Below are 20,446 nucleotides of genomic sequence, written 5' to 3'. Positions count from 1 at the left end.
CTGGCTGAGGCAGAGATGTCAAAACTTTACTGTCTCAGTTCGACCTTTGCCTCTTTAATACTGGGGCTGCCACACATTTCAGTGTGGCTCGAGGTAGTTACTCGGCTATTGATTTATCAATTTTTGCAGCCCAGGACTTCTCCCATCTATCCACTGGAGAGCACACAATGACCTGTGTAGTAGTGACCACTTCCCCATCTTCCTGTCACTACCCCGATGTCAAGCCCACAGATGCCTGCCCAGATGGGCTTTAAATAAGGCGGATTGGGAAACTTTCACCTCTGTGGTCACTGTTGAATCTCTCCCACATGGTAACATCGATGTGATGGTTGAGCAGGTGACTACAATTGATGGTTGAGCAGGTGACTACAATGATCCCTCGCTCTTTAGGGTGCCCCTGGCAAAAGACAGTCCCTTGGTGATAACCACCGGAAGTTGCTGAAGCAATTAAGGAGCATCAGTGAGCTCTCCAGTGGCATAAGCGGCACCCTTCCCTGGGGCACCTCATAGCCTTTAAATGGCTCCGTGCTTGCGTTCGCCAACTTATCAAATGACGGAAGCAAGAGAGTTGGGAGAGATATATCTTGACCATTGGGTGCCATACGTCACCTTCACAAGTCTGGGCAAATTTCAAACGTGTTTTCGGGTACCAGACCCGAACAGGTGTTCCCGGTGTTAACATAAATGGCATGTTATCTACTGATGCGAACACGACTGCCGAGCACTTTGCTGAGCACTGTGCTCTAGCCTCTGTGTCGGAGAATTATCCACCAGCCTTTTGCACTTCCAAACGGTGGCTGGAAGGGGAAGTCCTCTCGTTTACTACACGCCACAGTGCATCCTATAACGCCCCATTTACAGAGTGGGAGCTCCTCAGTGCACTTGCACATTGCCCTGCACAGCTCCTGCACCAGATTGGATCCTCAGTCAGATAATTAAACATCTCTCACCTGACTACAAGCGACATCTCCTCGTCATCTTCAACCGAATCTGATGCGAAGGCGTCTTTCCATTGCAGTGGCGGGCGAGTGCTATCGTTCCGGTGCTCAAACCTGGTAAAAACCCACTTGATGTGGATAGCTATCAGCCCATCAGCCTCACCAACGTTCTTTATAAGCTGCTGGAATGTATGGTGTGTCGGCAGTTGGGTTGGGTCCTGGAGCCACGTGGCCTACTGGCTCCATGTCAGAGCAGCTTCCACCAGGGTTGCTCTACCACTGATAATCTTGTGTCCCTATAGTCTGCCATCTGAACAGCCTTTTCCAGATGCCAACACCTGGTTGCCGTCTTTTTTGATTTGCTAAAAGCGTATGACATGACCTGGCGACATCATAACCGTGCCACATTATACGAGTGAGGTCTCCGAGGCCCACTTCGATTTTTATCTAGAATTTCCAGTCTCTTCGTACTTTCCGTGTCCAAGTTGGTGCCTCCCATAGTTCCCCCATATCCAGGAGAATGGGGTCCCACAGGGCTCTGTATTGAGAGTGTCTCTCTATTTTTAGTGGCCATTAATGGTCTAGCAGCAGCTGTAGGGTCGTCCGTCTCACCTTCTCTGTATTCAGACAATTTCTGCATTTCATACTGCTCCACCAGTACTGGTGCTGCTGAGTGGCACCTACAAGGAGCCTTCCACAAGGCACAGTCAGGGCTCTAGCCCACGGTTTCCAGTTTACAGCCACAAGCTTCTGTCAGCATCGTACAGTTCATCCAGAGCCAGAACTTTACTTTAATGATGATCACACACTGTAGCAGAGACATATCGATTCTTAGGACTGGTTTTTGATGTCCGATTGACTTGGCTTCCTCATCTTCATCAGCTTAAGTGGAAATGCTGGCAGCACCTCAATACCTTTCGCTGCCTGAGCAACACCAACTGGGGTGCAGATCACTCTACACCGTTGCAGCTCTACAGAGCCCTTGTTCAATCCCGCCTTGACTATGGGAGTCTGGTTTGTGGTTCGGCGGCACATTCAGCATTTCGTTTACTTGACCCAGTGCACCACTGTGGTGTTCGCCTAGCGACAGGAGCTTTTAGGACGAGTCCGGTGACCAGTGTCCTTTGTGGAAACCTCCATTGCGGGTTAGGCATGCACAGCTGCTGGCCAGTTAAGTAGCACACGTTCGTAGTTCTCCTGTGCGTCTGAATCACCGTCTCCTTTTCCTATCCATGGTGGTTCATCTCCTGCATGGGCAGCCCAGGTCAGGGCTTCCAGTTACAGTTCATGTCTGATCCTTTCTTTCTTAACTGGAATCCTTGCCTTTACCACCTATAATTTAGGTACATTCACGTACACCTCCATGGTGCACACCTAGGCCACAGCTTCACCTGGACCTTTCACATGGCCCTGAGGACTCAATTAACCCCGCGGCTCTCTGCTGCTACTTCCTCTAGATTCTTGACAAGTACCGAGGCCATGAAGTGGTTTACACCAATGGCTCGATGGCTGATGCTCACATCGGCATCGCGTATGTCCATGGAGATGTGTTGCACAGCATTCCTTGCCCGATGTCTGCAGTGTTCTCACTGCCGAGCTGGTGGCTATATCTCGTGCTCTTGAACACCTCTCTTCATGCCCTGGGGAGGCTTTTCTTCTGTGTACTAACTCCTTGAGCAGCCTACAAGCTCTTGACTAGTGCTGCCCTCATCATCCTTTGATAGTGTCCATCCAGGAGTCCATCTATGCCCTGGAACGGTCCGGTCGTTGAGTGGTTTTTGTCTCGATCCCAGGTCACAATGGAATCCCAGGGCATGAACTTGCCGACAAGCTGGCCAAACAGGCTATGTGGAAACTGCTTATGGAGATTGGCTTCTCTGCAACTGACCTGTGTTCAGTACTATGCCGCAAGGTCTTGCGGCTTTGGGAGACGAAATGGCATAACCTCAGCATGCACAACAAACTGCATGCCATGGAGGAGACTATGAATGTGTGGCAGTCCTCCATGCGGGCCTCTCACAGGGACTCTGTGGTTCTCTGTTGGCTCTGCATTGGCCACACTTGGGTGACACACGGCTACCTCCTGTGCTGTGGTGACCCACCTCAGTGTCTGTGCGGCGCCCAGCTGACAGTGTCCCATATCTTGGTGAGCTGTCCTTCTTTTGCCGACCTGCGACGGACTCTTCAGTTACCGGACTCGTTGCCATTAATTTTAGCTGGCAGTGCGTCATTGGCTAATTTAGTTTTACGTTTGATACGTGACGGTGGGTTTTATCATTCTATATAAGTTTTAGCACATGTTCTTTGTCCCCTTGTGTTCTCCACTGTAATGGTTTTAGGGTAGATGTATTAATGTGACGCAGAGTGGCTGGCTATTCCTTTTTATTCTCGTGGTCGGCCAGCCACTGTTATCTGCTCTCTTGTTTTTACCCCTTCTACCTGTTTCTTGCTTCTCTCTATGGTTTTATTTTCCTTTTTTTGTCCATAGTAGTGTTGGATGTCCTTCCGTCATTCTTCTGGTTCTTCTTTTCTCTTGTTATTGTGCTGTACATCTCCTTTCTTCTCTTCTTTCCATTTTGTAATTATTTTACTGGGAACAAGGGATTGATGACCTCACAGTTTGGTCCCTTCCCCCCTCTTTTAAACCAACCAGCCTACCAACTTTTACAGCCATTATCTTTTTCTGAAATGGTATTTTCAATATTACAAATTTTTTTCACAAGTAATGTTAACAGTTACAATTTCATTATTAAAATTAGGATCTATTTCTAAAATTTCACCCCACAAATTTACTTCCAGTTAGTTCCTTTTTGATTAACAATGTGAACACTGGATTCTGTGTTTGTAACTCTGTCATTTAAGTCTAATTTTTGAATTCATGGTTTCAGTTTGTCCACTTAGTCCATCTCTGAATGCCAGAATCTGATTTCCTACCCCCAAGTTATCACCATCACAACTTTCAGCAATCTTATTTCCTAATTCAGCTTTCAGTGCTTCACTCTTATTGGAAATTTATTTCTACATCTACATGACTACCCTGCAATTCACATTTAAGTGCTTGGCAGAGGGTTCATCGAACCACAATCATACTATCTCTCTAGCATTCCACTCCCGAACAGCGCGCAGGAAAAACGAACACCTAAACCTTTCTGTTCAAGCTCTGATTTCTCTTATTGGTGATCATTCCTACCTATGTAGGTTGGGCTCAACAAAATATTTTCGCATTCGGAAGAGAAAGTTGGTGATTGAAATTTCGTAAATAGATCTCGCCGCGACGATAAACGTCTTTGCTTTAATGACTTCCATCCCAACTCGCGTATCATATCTGCCACACCCTCTCCCCTATTACGTGATAATACAAAACGAGCTGCCCTTTTTTGCACCCTTTCGATGTCCTCCATCAATCCCACCTGGTAAGGATCCCACACCGCGCAGCAATATTCTAACAGAGGACGAACGAGTGTAGTGTAAGCTGTCTCTTTAGTGGACTTGTTGCATCTTCTCAGTGTCCTGCCAATGAAACGCAACCTTTGGCTCGCCTTCCCCACAATATTGTCTATGTGGTCCTTCCAACTGAAGTTGTTCGTAATTATAACACCCGGGTACTTAGTTGAATTGACAGCCTTGAGAATTGTACTATTTATCAAGTAATCGAATTCCAACGGATTTCTTCTGGAACTCATGTGGATCACCTCACACTTTTCGTTATTTAATGTCAACTGCCACCTGCCACAACATACAGCAATCTTTTCTAAATCGCTTTGCAACTGATACTGGTTTTCGGTTGACCTTACCAGACGGTAAATTACAGCATCATCAGAGAACTGCTCAGAAATTAGATTGTTTGAAGTTTTGTTGGCATCAGAAATTTGTTAGTTACTTTTTTGTGCTAAAAATTTATAGCTGTGTTCATTTTTTGCGTAAATTGATGTAACATTTGTTTGTTCTCTGAATTTTCCGAACCCTGAATTGTCTTCCTCAAAGATGTTCTCAAGTGAGCCACCTTCCTCCTCCTTCAATGTTATTTTGAAATGATCAATGAAGAAGGTTAGCAAAATTACTTCACATAAAAAAACAAATATCACAAGTAATAAAATTTTTGTTACTGTTTTTTGTCTAAGAGGATAATTAAAGAAAAATTGGTATCATGTACCTAGCTTTTATTTCTCTGTGTATGTAATGTCCTCTTTGTTCTCCAGTCCTTTTGTTCACAGGTCTTGATTGTTGTTCTGTTTCATTTTCATTTCACTGGATTTTGCATTCGTGGTAAATTTTAGTTTCTTTTTGCATTTAACTTCTGAAAAAAGTCTAATATTTCTTCATACATTGTAATGATACCAGAGAATGTCATAAAGTGGCTGTTTTAATGACCTATGTAGTTAGTTTGTAGAGATTCCCACATCACATCTATTGTTCTAAATTAGTACTTATGTTTGTTCATTTTTGGCCTTACTGTCTTCCATTAAGTCCCAAGTTGTCATCCTTATACCAAAAAATATTGAATGGACAAAGGATTGTTATTCAGCTAACTTCCAATAAATGTAGTTTCTGTACTGTTAAATGAATTTCTACACTCAGAAATAATAACATATAATACTTCTGCCTTCAGCAGTACTACAAAACAAAATTGGAGTCCGTTAGCAACAACCCTTCTGCCAAGAGCTTCCATTCCACACCACATATTTGCAAAGTCTCTTACCTGTTTCTAAGTGAACAAGAACAGTGATCTTATGTTCAAAGAGTTAATAACACTATAAATGATAATTGCTGGTACAACTTCAAAACAATTAATAAAATGGATTTACATGAATTCATGTGAAATGCTTCAACATAAGTTTAAATGTTTGGGATATACATTGAAGTGCCAAAGAAACTGGTATAGGCATGTGTATTCAAATGCAGAGACATGTAAACAGGCAGAATATGGCACTGCAGTCAGCAATGCCTATTTAGGACAACAAGTGTCTGGCGCAGTTGTTAGATTGCTTACTGCTGCTACAATGGCAGGTTATCAAGATTTAAATGAGTTTGAATGTGGTGTTATATTCAGTACATGAGCAGTGAGACACAGCATCTCAGAGATAGGGATGAAATGGGGATTTTCCTGTACGACCATTTCACGAGCGTACCATGAATAACAGGAATCTGGTAAAGCATCAAATCTCCGACATAGCAGTGGCTGTATAAAGATCCTGTAAGAACAGGACCAATGATGATTGAAGAGAACTGTTCAATGATGATTGAAGAGAACTGTTCAATGTGACAGAAGTGTAACCTTCCACAAATTGCTGCAGATTTCAATGCTGGGCCATCAACAAGTGTCAGAATGTGAACCATTCAATGAAACATCATTGATATGTGCTTTTGGAGCCAAAGGCCCACTCGTGTGTGCTTGATGACTGCAAGACACAAAGCTTTACACCTTGCCTTGGCCCATCAACACTGACATTGGACTGTTGATGACTGGAAACATGTTGCCTGGTCGGACAAGTCCCATTTCAAATTGTATCGAGAGGATGGACATGTATGGGTATGGAGACAACCTCATGAATCCATGGACCCTGTGTGTCAGCTGTGGACAGTTCAAGCTGGTGGAGGCTCTTTAATGGTGTGGGTTGTATGCAGTTGGAGTGATATAGGACCCCTGATACATCTTGATACGACTCTGACAGGTGACAGGTACATAAGTATCCTGTCTGGTGACCTGCATCCATTCATGTCCTTTGTGTATTCCAACAGACTTGGGCAATTCAAGCACAACAATGCGACACCCCACACGTCCAGAATTGCTACAGAGTGGCTCCAGGAACACTTTTCTGATTAAAAACACATCCACTGCCCACCAAAATCCCCAGACATTAACATGATTGAGCATATCTGGGATGTTTGTAATGTTCAGAAGAGATCTCCACCCACCTGTACTCTACAGATTTATGGACAACCCTGCAGGATTTATGTTGTCAACTCTCTCCTGCACTACTTCAGACATTAGTCGAGTCCATGCCACATCGTTATGTGGCACTTCTGTATGCTCACGGGGACGCTACATGATATTAATCAGGTGTACCGGTTTCTTTGGCTCTTCAGAGTAAATCTTTTATATGTGTATGTATGAAAATTATGGCTTGATTGCGTAACAGAAGGCAGCTGCAAACATTTTTTCCATGAAGGCATTGACCGTCTTGTCTCACAATGGGATAAATGCATTAACAGCTATGGTGATTACTTTGAAAATAATAAACAGTTTACTTACTTTTTTCCCCATCTGTTCCATTTTCATGTGACTGCTCCTTATAGAAAGCGTTATCTTTCTGCCAAGCTTCCACAGCTTTTCTGAATGTACTAGTTTTCAACTGCTGGTTCCCACAGAATAATTGGTTAAAAAGAATTGTCCTGCATGCAGGAGACTTTTTTGTATTTTTGTAATTCTAGACCAGTGCATATTGAGAGTTCCTGTTCCTAGTTATGTAAGAGTGAATATTCAATTGCAACTTCAAAGTGGATAACCTGTGCTGTATACATTGTAAAAGTGGTATCTACAAGCAACTGACACTGTCTTTAGGATCACTTTTTAGATTAATTGCAGTCAGTGATAGCTCTGTGGCCTTCCATAGGGACAGATGGAGATGAAATGTGATTGGTGGAAATATTTTTTTCTGTTCTGTTCCAAAAGTGTTATGTATGACAGATACAGAAAAGCAAGCAGAAAACAAGGCTCATTCACATACTGCAGTTGCATGGAAATTGAGTATGATTTTACTGGTACATGTATGCATGGGAATCAAAGGAAATTAGTAAGCTGATGCAGGAGCAGGGTGTGCATGAGAGATGCAGGAGCAGGGTGTGCATGAGAGATGCAGGAGCAGGGTGTGCATGAGATGAACACACTGTATTACTTTGTGCTATTCTTGTACCATGGTCTCTCAGTTTTGAGGTGTGGTCACTTGCTAGAGGATGAATGAGAGATTGGAAATGTAACAACCTACATAAAGTTAGGTCACCATTCATGTTGGATGTGCATCCCTTAAGAATAGAACATTGCCATTTGACACTTGGCCATCTGTTTGTGACGATGCTTGTGAATAAACAGTATCATTGCTTGCACCATCTTCTAATTTGTGGTGTAAAGGGAGACAGCCATGGGCATACCTGGAGATCTGGCCATATTTTGGGTAATGAAAAACTGAGTTTCTAGACGTTTTTATCGTTCCAGTGGTCAACAAGTTCACAGGTTTAGGGCATGTAATTTTAACATTTTGTCTGTTTATATAATTTACCACGCATAATTGTTCCCCAGTACTTACCTTAAAGAGGCATTACATGCAGTGCTGCTGATTAACAGATATATAAGTAACACCCACCTATCTTTCAGAACTAAAGTAATTCCTGTGGTTGGAAGGCGAGATGAATAGGTTGGGCAATGTTAAAAAGGACTGGCAGGTCACTCAGACCCCAGGATGAGAGACAAGACTCACCTGTAGTGAAGATGAAGGGAGAAGCCATCCCCCTTCATCTCTATCCACCCTCACTCTTACTACATGTGAGTCTTTCACATTCTGGGGTTCAAGTGACCCCTCCTATCTTTTAAATCTTCCACAAACTATCAATCTCTCCTCCCAACCAAAGGAACTATTAGTTCTGAAAGCTAGGAAGTGTGTCACTTCATATGTGACTATAGACAATGTATACCTCTTGCCTCTTGAAGGAAAGAACTTGACAGCAATGCTGTCTCTTAATTTATTACTTTTCTCAAATGAATTTTCCTGTGATACTATTGAAACATTCTTTTTGTCCACTGCATAGTGTTGTGTGCAATGACGTAACAGTCATGGCCAGAATCCATGCACTCTCGGCGACATGCAGCACCTGAGACAAACTATTCAATGTGCTGCTCCATAGATTAATTGGAAACATTTATTAGCTGACCTGGATTAATTCTTTATGTTACTACACACAAGCTCAGTCTGAGAAAGGGTTGCCAGTCTTGCTTTGACCAATGAGCCTATGAGACAGGGTTAAACTTCTCAATACTCTGATTCAATAATGAAATCCCTATAGCAATCCTACTACTTTCATAAAGATTCAGAGACCTGACCTTGAAGTTGAATATTTTCACTGCTGTCAGCCCATGCTCACTAATCTGCAACATTCATGGACAAAAACTGGAAAGTGACTAAGTAGAGTTCCATGCCATACCCAGGAACACACTTCCGATTCTTCCAGTCTGTCATACTTTAAGTCTCTGCACACAGAAATCAGTAAGACTCTCGCATTGGCACCTTCACTCCAGAGAGTCTAACAGGGCTACTGATCAACAACCCCAATTTCACTGGCTCAAACTGCCTCACAAAGTTATTTAGCATTTAGGCCCTTCAGTGAATCAGGATCAGGAGCAGAATGCAGGCATTTTCATCCACCATTTCTTGCTCCTGCTAATAGAGCTTCTGTAAACTGCTGCTTTCTGTCAGGACTTTCAGAACTTTTCCAGCATCAGATGTTGGAAACGTCGGCCATTGTGGGGAAATTACTCTCTCTATAAGCCAGCCATGTAAGCTTCAGCCACAGCCCACGTAGGAGGTTTTGCAAATACTGGACCATCAACTCCATACTGAAGAAAGCCTCCTTCCCCTAAAAATCAATCCTGTCATAGACAGTAGCCACAGGAAGAGCACACAGGCACAGCCAGCAAATGAGGTGTTATACTATTTACATAATTTTTTGCTTCTAATGAAATATTATCACACACAATGTAGGACTTCCAGAAGTCTGATGTCATAGGGATAATGATATAGGATATACTGCTGTTCACCACATACAGGAGGTGTTGAGGGACAGGCAGGTATATTGAAAGAATAAGGAATGTGCAAGGACCTGATGGGGATAGGGTAGTGGGGTGCTGGGTGTAGCATGGGCAGGTTGTGCTTGTGGGAGGTGAGGTGAGGTGTGGTGTGGTGTGGTGGAATAACAGGTGTATGTGAGACGTGCCATAGTGACCCCATTCCAGAAATCTAGCATTATCAGCAATTACTCCTCCAAGCCTTAGGTCCATACCAGAACCCCGTCTCCTGAAGGCACCTCTCCCCTCACCCCCTCCACTCCTGCCTTCTACAATACATAAATCCAACCATCCAAGACACCCTATTGTGACTGGATTCTGTGTCCCCACTGAGAGAATACCTACCCTTGTGGACTAACACACCTGCAATGTACCCTCCTATATAAAAGACACTAACCATTTCCTCTGCTGACTCTACAGTTCCTGTCCACTTACCACCCTGCATCCTGCTCGCCACTGTTGATGCAACTTCCATCTATGCTAATATCCCCAGTGTTCATTCGTTTCTGCCATTGAACACTACTTTTCTCAATGTCTGACTGACCTCAAACCTACAACCTCCTCCTTGGGCACCATCACCAAGTATAGCCACAATTACTTCTCCCTTGAGGGCTTCACCTACAATGAATCTGCAGTACAGCCATGTACATCTATGTGGCACCATCCTATGCCAGTCTATCCATGTGCCTTCTAGAGAAATCATTGCTAGCCAGAATCCCAAACCCCTCACATAGTTCACATTCATTGATGATGTCTTCATGATGTAGATCAGGGGTTAGAACACGCAATTAACATTCTCACAGAACTTCAACACCTTCTCCCTCATATACTTCACTTGGCCCTTCTTTGTTCAGAAAGCTACATTCCTCAAAGTTGACCACAACCTCATGGATGGCTCCATCAGTACATTTGTCCACATCAAACCTGCCAATCACCAACAATATCTTCATTTTGACAGCTGCCACCCATTCTACACCAAGATATCCCTTCCATACAGCCTAGCCACCCATGGCAATTGCATCCTCACTGATGAAACGTCCCTCCCCAAGTATGCTGATGATCCCACTGGGCCTTCACAGATCAAAATTACCCTCTCCAACTTATCCAGAAACAGATCTCCTGCACCTTGTCTCCTCAGGGTTTCGACAACTTATCACTGTGCAATGAGAAATATCCTCCATATCCTCCCCATTACCCCCCCCCCCCTCCCAGTATTCTACCACTCACTCAATCTATGCAATATCCTTGTCTGTGCCTATTCCATACCTCCTTCCAACCCTTTGCCCCACAGCTCATATCCCTGTAATAGACATAGATGCAAGACCTGTCCCATACACCTTTACACTGCCACCTACTCAAGTCCTGTCACAGGCATCTTCTACTCCATCAAAGACAGGACCACCTTTGGAAGCAAACATGTGGTCTACTAACTTGGCTACAACCACAGTGTGGCATTCTATGTGGGAATGATCACTAACATGCTGTCTGCCCAAATAAATGGCCACCACCAAATTGTGGCCAAGAGTCAGTTCAGTTGCAAAGCCTGCCACCCAGCATGATGTGCCCCACTTCAACAACTTCTTCACAACCTGTGCTATTTAGATTATTCTCACCAACACCAGCTTTTCTGAATTGCACAAGTGGGAACTCTCCCTACAACATATGCTCCAATCTCTTAACCTTTCCTGGCCTCAACCTTTGCTAGCCCCTTTCTGCATCTGCTTCTGGCCCCTTCCCTGCTCTCTCTCCAATGTCACAAATGCCTGCTACCCCTGCAATGCATCTGTGTAGTCCTTTCCCCTTGTCTGCTTCTCTCCCTCTACCCTTCCCCTCACTTCCACCCTCACCCCTTCAGCACAGCTTTCCAATGCTGCATGTAGCAGTTTACCATCCTGTCCTCACCACAGGCAGCACTATAGCATCCTATCCACTCCAATCCTGCTATCCCTACCCTTCCCAGTCACATACCTCTTCTGTAACCACACTATCCATGCACTATTCAGCACAATTAGGCCAGAGATGACAGTGGCCATGTGTGTATGAATATGTGTGTGTTTTACTGAAGAAGGAATTTGTCCAATAGCTTATAATATCCAACAGTCTTTGTTGCAGTGTACCTGTCACTCAGTGGTTAGTAGCAATCTATCCTATATCATATTTTTGCATCTCCTATTAAATATGTATGGTTTTCCCACTAATAATCATGCTGCTTTGCAGAAATCTGAATTATCTTTCTTATTGATACTTGACAAGCTACATTGCCCTTTGATGTTGTAATGACATATCTTCATAGCTACAGCCTCTGAGCTTGTCGTGCAGTAATTAACTGAGGACTGAATGGCTTCATTGCATATTTTTAGATATCACTGCTGACGTAAACATCTTGATGAAGAATTCCAAACTAGTTTGCGAGATGACAAAATGAGTAGAATTCCATCAGTACCTGTGTATGTTGGCCAGGTTTGTGGCAGTAGAACAACTAGTTTATAAAGCTGTCTGTTGTCGGAGGCAAATTTCCATAGTTGTAAACTAACTTTCTACATTGACAAATTGTCATTGGGAACTTACATCTTACTACTAGAGAGAATCAGTCTGTGGGCATGTAGAAAATTGTAGTAGACACAGTAATGTGAATTGTAGCAATTTCTTAACTGCATGATACACAACAGCCTGGCATATACAAAAAGTTAGACTGTGTGTGCTAGTGTCTGGTCACCAAATCCGCATGAGTTAGCCTTATCTCAAGTCCACCAGCCAATTCTGTTTACATGTGTTACATGTAATTTGTTAATAGGCTTTCATATAAGGACATATTTCATTTGTCATTGTAGTTTCTTTGCAGGTGGCCTTATTACTCATTGTACAATAAGGTATAACTGTTTTAAGAAGAATTTTTATTTTATTAGCAAACAGCAACCTTGGACTTATGCCACATTATTTCAGAAAACACAGAGGTGGAAGTGCGATTAGTGTTTTATTCTATGTGATTTAATGGATTGAAGGTAGAGCAGTATTTCTATGTACTCTGAGTATACTGCTCTTCCTTTTTGAATCTCGCTCAGTCACATGTTAATTAGATATTAAATTTGGTTTAGTGATGTTGTTTTTCCTTTCCTCCAGATATAACTTACGCACTTACTGCGAAATTATATATATCAGAGGGAAACATTCCACATGGGAAATATATATCTAAAAACAAAGATGATGTGACTTACCAAACAAAAGTGCTGGCATGTCGATAGACACACAAACATACACACAAAATTCAAGCTTTCGCAACCAACGGTTGCTTCGTCAGGAAAGAGGGAAGGAGAGGGAAAGACAAAAGGATGTGGGTTTTAAGGGAGAGGGTAAGGAGTCATTCCAATCCTGGGAGCATCCATCCGCACATACACAGACACAAGCAGACATTTCATGTCTCTGTGTGTGTGTGTGTGTGTGTGTGTGTGTGTGTGCGCGCAGACCTGTCCTTTTTTCCTCCTAAGGTAAGTCTTTCCGCTCCCGGGATTGGAATGACTCCTTACCCTCTCCCTTAAAACCCACATCCTTTCGTCTTTCCCTCTCTTCCCCTCTTTCCTGATGAAGCAACCGTTGGTTGCGAAAGTTTGAATTTTGTGTGTATGTTTGTTTGTGTGTCTATCGACATGCCAGCACTTTTGTTTGGTAAGTCACATCATCTTTGTTAGGTATGTGTTTTACAATATCTATCTTGTTTTACCAGGAACAACCAAATTGCATGTAATTTAAGGGTTTTTCTATCTGTCTGAGTAATAATTCAACTTAATAAGTAATGCATGTGTTACTGGCACACATTGAAAGTATTAAGTTATTGAGAAGAATGGTGATATCATAACTGTAGAGTAATACTACATAAAATTTATTTTTTCATTAAATTGGTGCCGTATGTACACTGAGGTGACAAAAGCCATGGGATGCCCCCTAATGTTGTGTTGGACCCCTTTTGCCCTGTGTAGTGCAGCAGCTGGATGTGGTATGGACTCAGCAAGTCATTGGAAGTCCCCTACAGAAATATTGAACCATGCTGCCTCTGTAGCCATCCATAATTTCGAAAGTGTTGCCTGCACAAACTGATCTCTCAATCTTGTCCCATAAATGTTTAATGGTATTCATGTCGGGTGATCTTGATGGCCAAATTGTTCATTCAGATTGGCCAGAATGTTGTTCAAACCAACTGTGAACAACTGTGGCCCAGTGACATGGCACATCATTGTTTCGGAATATGAAGTCTATGAAAGGCTGCAAATAGTCTCCAAATAGCCAAACATAACCATTTCCAGTCAGTGATCAGCTCAGTTGGTCCAGAGGACCCAGTCTATTCCATATAAACACAGCCCACACTATTATGGAGCCACCACTGGCTTGCACGGTGTCTCATTGGCAACTTGGGTCCATGGTTTCATGTGGTCTGTGCCACACTTGAACCATACCATCAGCTCTTACCAACTGAAATTGGGACGCATCTGACCAGGCCACAATTTTCTAGTTGTCTAGGGTCCAACTGATATGATCATGAGCCCAGGAAAGGCACTGCACATGATGTACTGTTAGCAAAGGCATCTGCTTCGGTTGTCTGCTGCCATAGCCCATTAACACCATATTTTGCTGCACTGTCCTAACGGGTATGTTCATTGTACATCCAACATCAATCTCTGTGGTTATTTCACATGGTGTTTCTTGTCTGTTAGCACTGACAACTAGTGCAAATGCCACTACTGTTTGTCGTTAAGTGAATGGCATCAGCCATTGTGTTATTTATTTATTTATTTGTTTGCTGTCCATATAACAGTCAGTTTTTGGACATTGTCAATACGCGCCGCCATTGCGCTGGCGCGTGGGCTTACTTCCTGCCAGTGAATCATCGGAGTACAAATGACAGCTCCACTAATCGATTGCCCTTTTGTACCTTGTGTACACAATACTAATGGCATCTGTATATGTGCAGACTGCTGTTGCATGATTTGTTACCTCAGTATATATGGTGAAAGATATTTTTTGGTTATTGTGATGGTATAGCTTTTACTTAAATATTCATTTGTTATTATTGTGCAGAAGTTTATCTTTTTCACATAATGTAGTCAGTGTTTTTTAGTGGTGTAGGTTACATATTTTGTGTGCAAAAAAGATCTCAAACATCAGTTTTAGTTTTCATTGACATTTTGAGATCAACTAATTCTTTACATGACATTCTTAGAACTACTTTGGAGACATTTATATTGACAGATATAGTGTTTTATTATTAATAATTTATGTCTGTATTTTTCACAGGTTTCTACACATACTTTGCTAGCAGTGGATTCACATATGGATCATCATGGAAAAACTGGCGAAGTCTTAGTAAATTTGCATATCAGAATAGTCTTATATTTGTTCCATCTGTTGGTCCTGGGTATATTGATACCCAGATTAGACCTTGGAATGTCGCAAATATCAGGCACAGGCGCCATGGAAAATACTATGAGGTTGCTTGGCGAAGTGCAATAACTACCCAACCTAAAATAATTTCAATAACTTCATTCAATGAATGGCATGAGGGAACACAGATAGAACCAGCCTTACCGAAGTCCACTCCCTCATTTACGTATCTAGATTATGAACCTGAAGGTCCATATTTTTATCTAAATTTGACTAAATGGTGGATAAATGAATTCACAAAAAGAACACAGGACGACAGCACCAGAATTTAATATTAACGTTAATGTTTCATTGATACTATGTGCGTACTTTTTAATGGTATGAATCTAGCAAATTGCCACTGTAATTACTCAAGAGTTGTGTGATTGTATCTAGTTGACAGAATCAGTGAATCCCATACCATCATGTCACTTGCATCCAGAAAACTGATTTCCACATGAAAATGCCATATGACTATATATGTAGCTTTTAAATAGATATTATTTTCAAATAAAATTTTGCTAACTTGCTGCTGGTAAATATTTTTCACATATGAATAAAAACATTTTGAAACTTAGAAATCTGTAACACAGCTGTAAGTTGTGTGTCAGTTACCAAGTTACCCTCACCTAGTCCTCCACTGCTCCTCCACCTCTTACCCTGGCTTGCCCCCTTAAGTATTCCAGCTAGTGCCCTCCCCCCCCCCCCCCCCTCCTCCCAAACTAAGACGCCAATTGCAAGGTCACATCATTCCCCAAATTTGTATACAATAACTTCATTACCAATCAAAGTCACATTCATCCCTTTGAGTATTTCATTAAATATTACGTTTCATGTACTTCATCCAGTTGTATAAGTTGCCAACATAAATTTGTACAGGCTTTTAATGTTTTAAAAGGCTTGATGAAGCTTAGTGCGTTGTGTGTCAGTTTTACAAACATTTTGTATGGCTAATATCTAGCAGTAGTAGTAAGCAGACATGCAGACATAAGACAACAATATGAAACTATCAATCTGGCAAATTTTGTAGTGGAGCAGTCTTTCTGAATGGAATAAAACTCTGTGCCAGACCGTGTCTTTAATCTGGGTTTTTATCTTTGGGAAGCAATACATTTTCTAGTGAGCCATTCAAGTAATCTTTGATAATTTTCAGACTGGCTCTCACTGTCAAGAATAGGTTTTTGATGGGGAAGATACTGTGTGTACCAGATCTTTAAATTAAAATCAGTAATTTGCCAAAAAATGTTAACCAGTAAACCTATAATAGCATCGTTTATTGATTCCAAGAAAGCATTTTATTCTGTAGATACAGAAAAGAGAGGATAAAATCATTAGAGAATCTGGTGTTCAGCAAAATTGGGAAACATATTTTGTGAAACTCAACAAAAACTGTATCTAAAGTGAAATTTATGGAATAATATCTTAGCCATTCAAAATAATAATTACTTGTAGATAAGAATGATACCTTATAAGCTTTGGTTTCCAATTGTGTTTTAGAAAGTATTGTAGAGATCTGGAGTTTGGAGCCACAAAATCAAAAAATTGAACCAATAATTCTGGGAAGGAAATCAAATAGAATTAATGTTAACTGCCTGGCCTTTGCAGATGATTTTTCAATACTTTCAGAAAATCTGACAGAAGCAGTTACTCAAATAAATCTTCTAGAAAGAAGAACCACTAACGCTGGGCTTATAATTGCAACTGAGAAAACAAAATTCATGTCAAATATAAAAAAGTATCAAAATAGGTAAAATAGATTTAGTTAGTAAATAACAATATCTATATTATTGTATACTTTAGGCCCATCCCAGAACGTCTCCTCAGAGTCCATGTGTCTCCACACTCCTAATTTCTACAAGTTTCCTTTAAGTCCATTAGCCCAACCACTCAGGACGCCCCATTGTGGACAGTTACTGTGGCCCTACTGAGAGAATCTCTGCTTTCTTAGACCAACACCTTCAATCTATTATCCAAAACCTACCCTTTTATATTGATACCAACCATTTCTTCCACCGACTCCCCACAGTTCCTGTTCCTTTACCACACAGTGCCCTGCTCGTCACTATTGATGCCACCTCCTTTGACACTAACATCCCTAATGCCCACAGCTTTGCCACTATCGAACTCTACATTTCCCAATGCCCAACGGATTCCAAACCAACAACCACCTTCCTAGTCACCATGACCAACTATATCCTCACCCACAATTACTTCTCCTTTGAAGGCATTACCTACAAATAAATCCAGGATATGGCTATGTGCACCCGCATGGCACAATCCTGTGCCAACCTATTCATGGACGATCTAGAGGAATCCTTTCTAAACACTCAGAATCCTAAACTCCTCGCCTGGTTCAGATTCATTGATGACATCTTTGCGGTCTGGATCTAGTGTGAGGACACCCTATCCACATTCCTCCAGAACTTAACACCTTCTCCTCCGTTTACTTCACCTGTTCCTACTCAACCCATCGAGCCACCTTCCAAGATGTTGAAATCCACCTCAAAAATGGCTACATCTGTATCTCTGTCCATACCAAACTTACTAACCACCAGCAATACCTCCAGTTCGACAGCTGCCACCCATTCCATACCAAGAAGTCCCTTCCATAGCCACCCATGGCCATTGCATCTGCAGTGACAAGTAGTCCCTCTCTCAATAATATACCAAGGGTCTCACAGAGGCCTTTACAGACTGTAATTATCCTCCCACCCTTGTACAAAAACAAATCTCCCATGCTTTATCTTTCCAGTCACCCACCACCTCCCAAAGTCTCACCATCTAGCCACAGAGGAGCATTCCCCTCATAACTCAGTATCACCCAGGACTGGATAAACTGAATTTCATTCTCCACCAGGGTTTGGACTACCTCTTGTGGTGCCCTGAAATGGGGAATGTCTTGCCCACTATCCTTCCCACGCCTCCCACAGTGGTATTCTGCTGTTCGCCAAACCTACCCAATATACTTGTCCATTCCTACACATCCCCTGCTCCCAATCCCTTACTTCATGGCTTATATCCCTGTAATACACCTAGATGCGAGACCTGTCCCATACACCCTCCCAACACTACCTACTCCAGTCCGGTCACAAACATCGCCTATCCCATCGAAGGCAGGGCTACCTGTAAAGTCAAACATGCGATCTGGAAACTAAACTGCAACAACTGTGCTGCATTCTATGTGAGCATGGCAGCCAACAAGCTGTCTGTCTGCATAAATGGCCACCGACAAACTGTGGCCAAGAAACAACTGGACCACCACATTGTTAGCATGCCACCAACACGACATTCTTCATTTCAATGACCGCTTCACAGCCTGTGCCATATGGATCCTTCCCACCAACACCAGTTTTTCTGAACTGGGGAGGTGGGAATTCTCCTTGCAATATATCCTATGTTCCTGTAATGCTCGTGGCCTCAACCTTCATTAGTCATTGTCCTAATCCAGATAGGTCCTTCCCTGTTCCCATTCTAGCACTACACAGCCCTCTGTTCCACCAATGCACTAAGTCTTTTTACTTCTCTCCTTTCCCGCTACCTCCCCATACCCTTTCTCTCTCCCGCCCTCCGTCTAACCTCCCGGCTGCACCTAGCTGCCCTAGCCTCTCTCCACCTTGTCCTTGCACGCTCCCAGCAGCACTTCACTGTCCCCAACCCCAACCCTGCTAGCATCCCCCTTCCCTGCCCTAGCCTCCTCCTTACCTGCACACAGTTGCCTCTCCCATCATGCACTGCTGCTGTTTGTAGTTTGGCTTCAGCTGCCAGAGACTCTGTCTGTGTGTGTGTGTGTGTGTGTGTGTGTCTGTCTGTCTGTCTGTCTGTCTGTCTCTCTCTCTCTCTCCCCCCCCCCCTCTCCCCCTCCCTCCCTCCTTCCTATTACTGACAAAGGCTTGTTGGCCGAAAGCTTATTTTGTGACAGCCTCTTTGTTGAGCCTACCTGCCACTCAGGATCTCTGCCATATGGTGGTAGCAACTATCCTTCATAATATTGTTACATTCCATTCTGGATTTTCCATTGTTTAAATTGGAAACAGCATACAGTTAAACTAAAAATATGCATATTTAGACAAAGAAAACTAAGACACCATACCACACTGATATAACCAGTGTGTTTATCTACTTAGAAATGCTTAATGGTGAACTACAAACTGTACAGAATAGAGATACTAAAAAAATAATTGTTAAAAAAATAATAAGTGCTATAGAACTAAAGCTCATTGGAAAACAAAGTATGTACCAGAATGTACAGAAAATATGAGAAGTAGTGGCAGACTGAAGGTAAATCTTCTTTTGACAATGCTACTGAATGAATGCAAACAAGCCGTTGAAGCAAATATTTCTGGAGAAATAATTTGACATTAGCTTGGATTATAGAAAAACGAAAAAAAAAACTAGAAAGAAACAATATCAAAGAATCGGAGATTTCAGAAAGAAATTTTTTAGAATAATATACTGAATGTAGAAGGCTTCGGAGGCAGAATAAATAAGAAATTAGGAACAACATGGACAGAAGAAAGGAAAACACTACATACAGGAAAGATGGAGTATTGGAAGAATAGGAAACAACAAAGAAAGAGGAGGAAGTGAAGTTATTATGTGATCCTAGTAAATCAATACATAGATAAAAATAGGCAAAGAAAATTAGGATGTTCTCATCCCACATTTTATGGCAGAAAAATGTTACTAAATGCTAATTCCAGATGATGTGTCAGATAAACACTCAGACAAACTTGAATAGGCTGAAACTACAGATTGCTGATAAAACACTAGGAAAAAAAACAAAGACAGAGAGTGTAGAAAAAGGGAATGTACACACCTTCAAGAGCTTTCAACCCTATGGTGTCCTCTCCATGTATAGAAAAGACCAGAGTCAAGAACATTACAAGGACAGGTCAAAATGGCACATGTGTGAGAAGCAGAATAATGTATTATTTTCAGTTTGTTACTGTTCTGCACTGAAAACTATTAGGTTCAAAGAAACTTATGAACTTGCAGCATGCTGCAGATGAAAAATAGGTCTTAAACTTGTTTTATAATTGAAATAAAGGGTTGTAGCTCAATCATACATTGCATTAAGAAGTATCCTTTATATTTCATAATGGTGACTAATTTCGGACACCTTTGTCCATTTTCAGACCTTACGTATCGTAAGTATCACAATACAGGCGAAAGCCTATGTACAGAAGTTGCTCCTGCAGTGACAATCAAAGTAGCACTATGGCCGACTCCATACAACAGTATATAGACCACATAGGACAGA

At 42.1% G+C, this 20,446-nt stretch overlaps 1 protein-coding gene across 4 annotated transcripts in view; it reads left to right on the top strand.

Moving 5' to 3' along the window:
* Positions 1-15,717, top strand: part of LOC124721585 (glycoprotein endo-alpha-1,2-mannosidase) — a 105,016-nt gene extending 89,299 nt beyond the window's left edge. For all 4 annotated transcript variants that reach the window (XM_047246631.1, XM_047246633.1, XM_047246632.1 and 1 more), the window contains one exon: positions 15,061-15,717. In XM_047246631.1, the coding sequence (XP_047102587.1) occupies positions 15,061-15,479 (419 nt within the window). In that variant the 3' untranslated portion in view covers positions 15,480-15,717. The remainder of the gene's footprint in view (positions 1-15,060) is intronic.
* The last annotated feature ends 4,729 nt before the right edge of the window (positions 15,718-20,446 follow it).

The sequence above is a fragment of the Schistocerca piceifrons genome, chromosome X (genome assembly GCF_021461385.2).
Source record: "Schistocerca piceifrons isolate TAMUIC-IGC-003096 chromosome X, iqSchPice1.1, whole genome shotgun sequence".
In the NCBI taxonomy this organism is placed as follows: domain Eukaryota; kingdom Metazoa; phylum Arthropoda; class Insecta; order Orthoptera; family Acrididae; genus Schistocerca; species Schistocerca piceifrons.
This window is presented reverse-complemented; position numbering and strand designations above follow the sequence as displayed.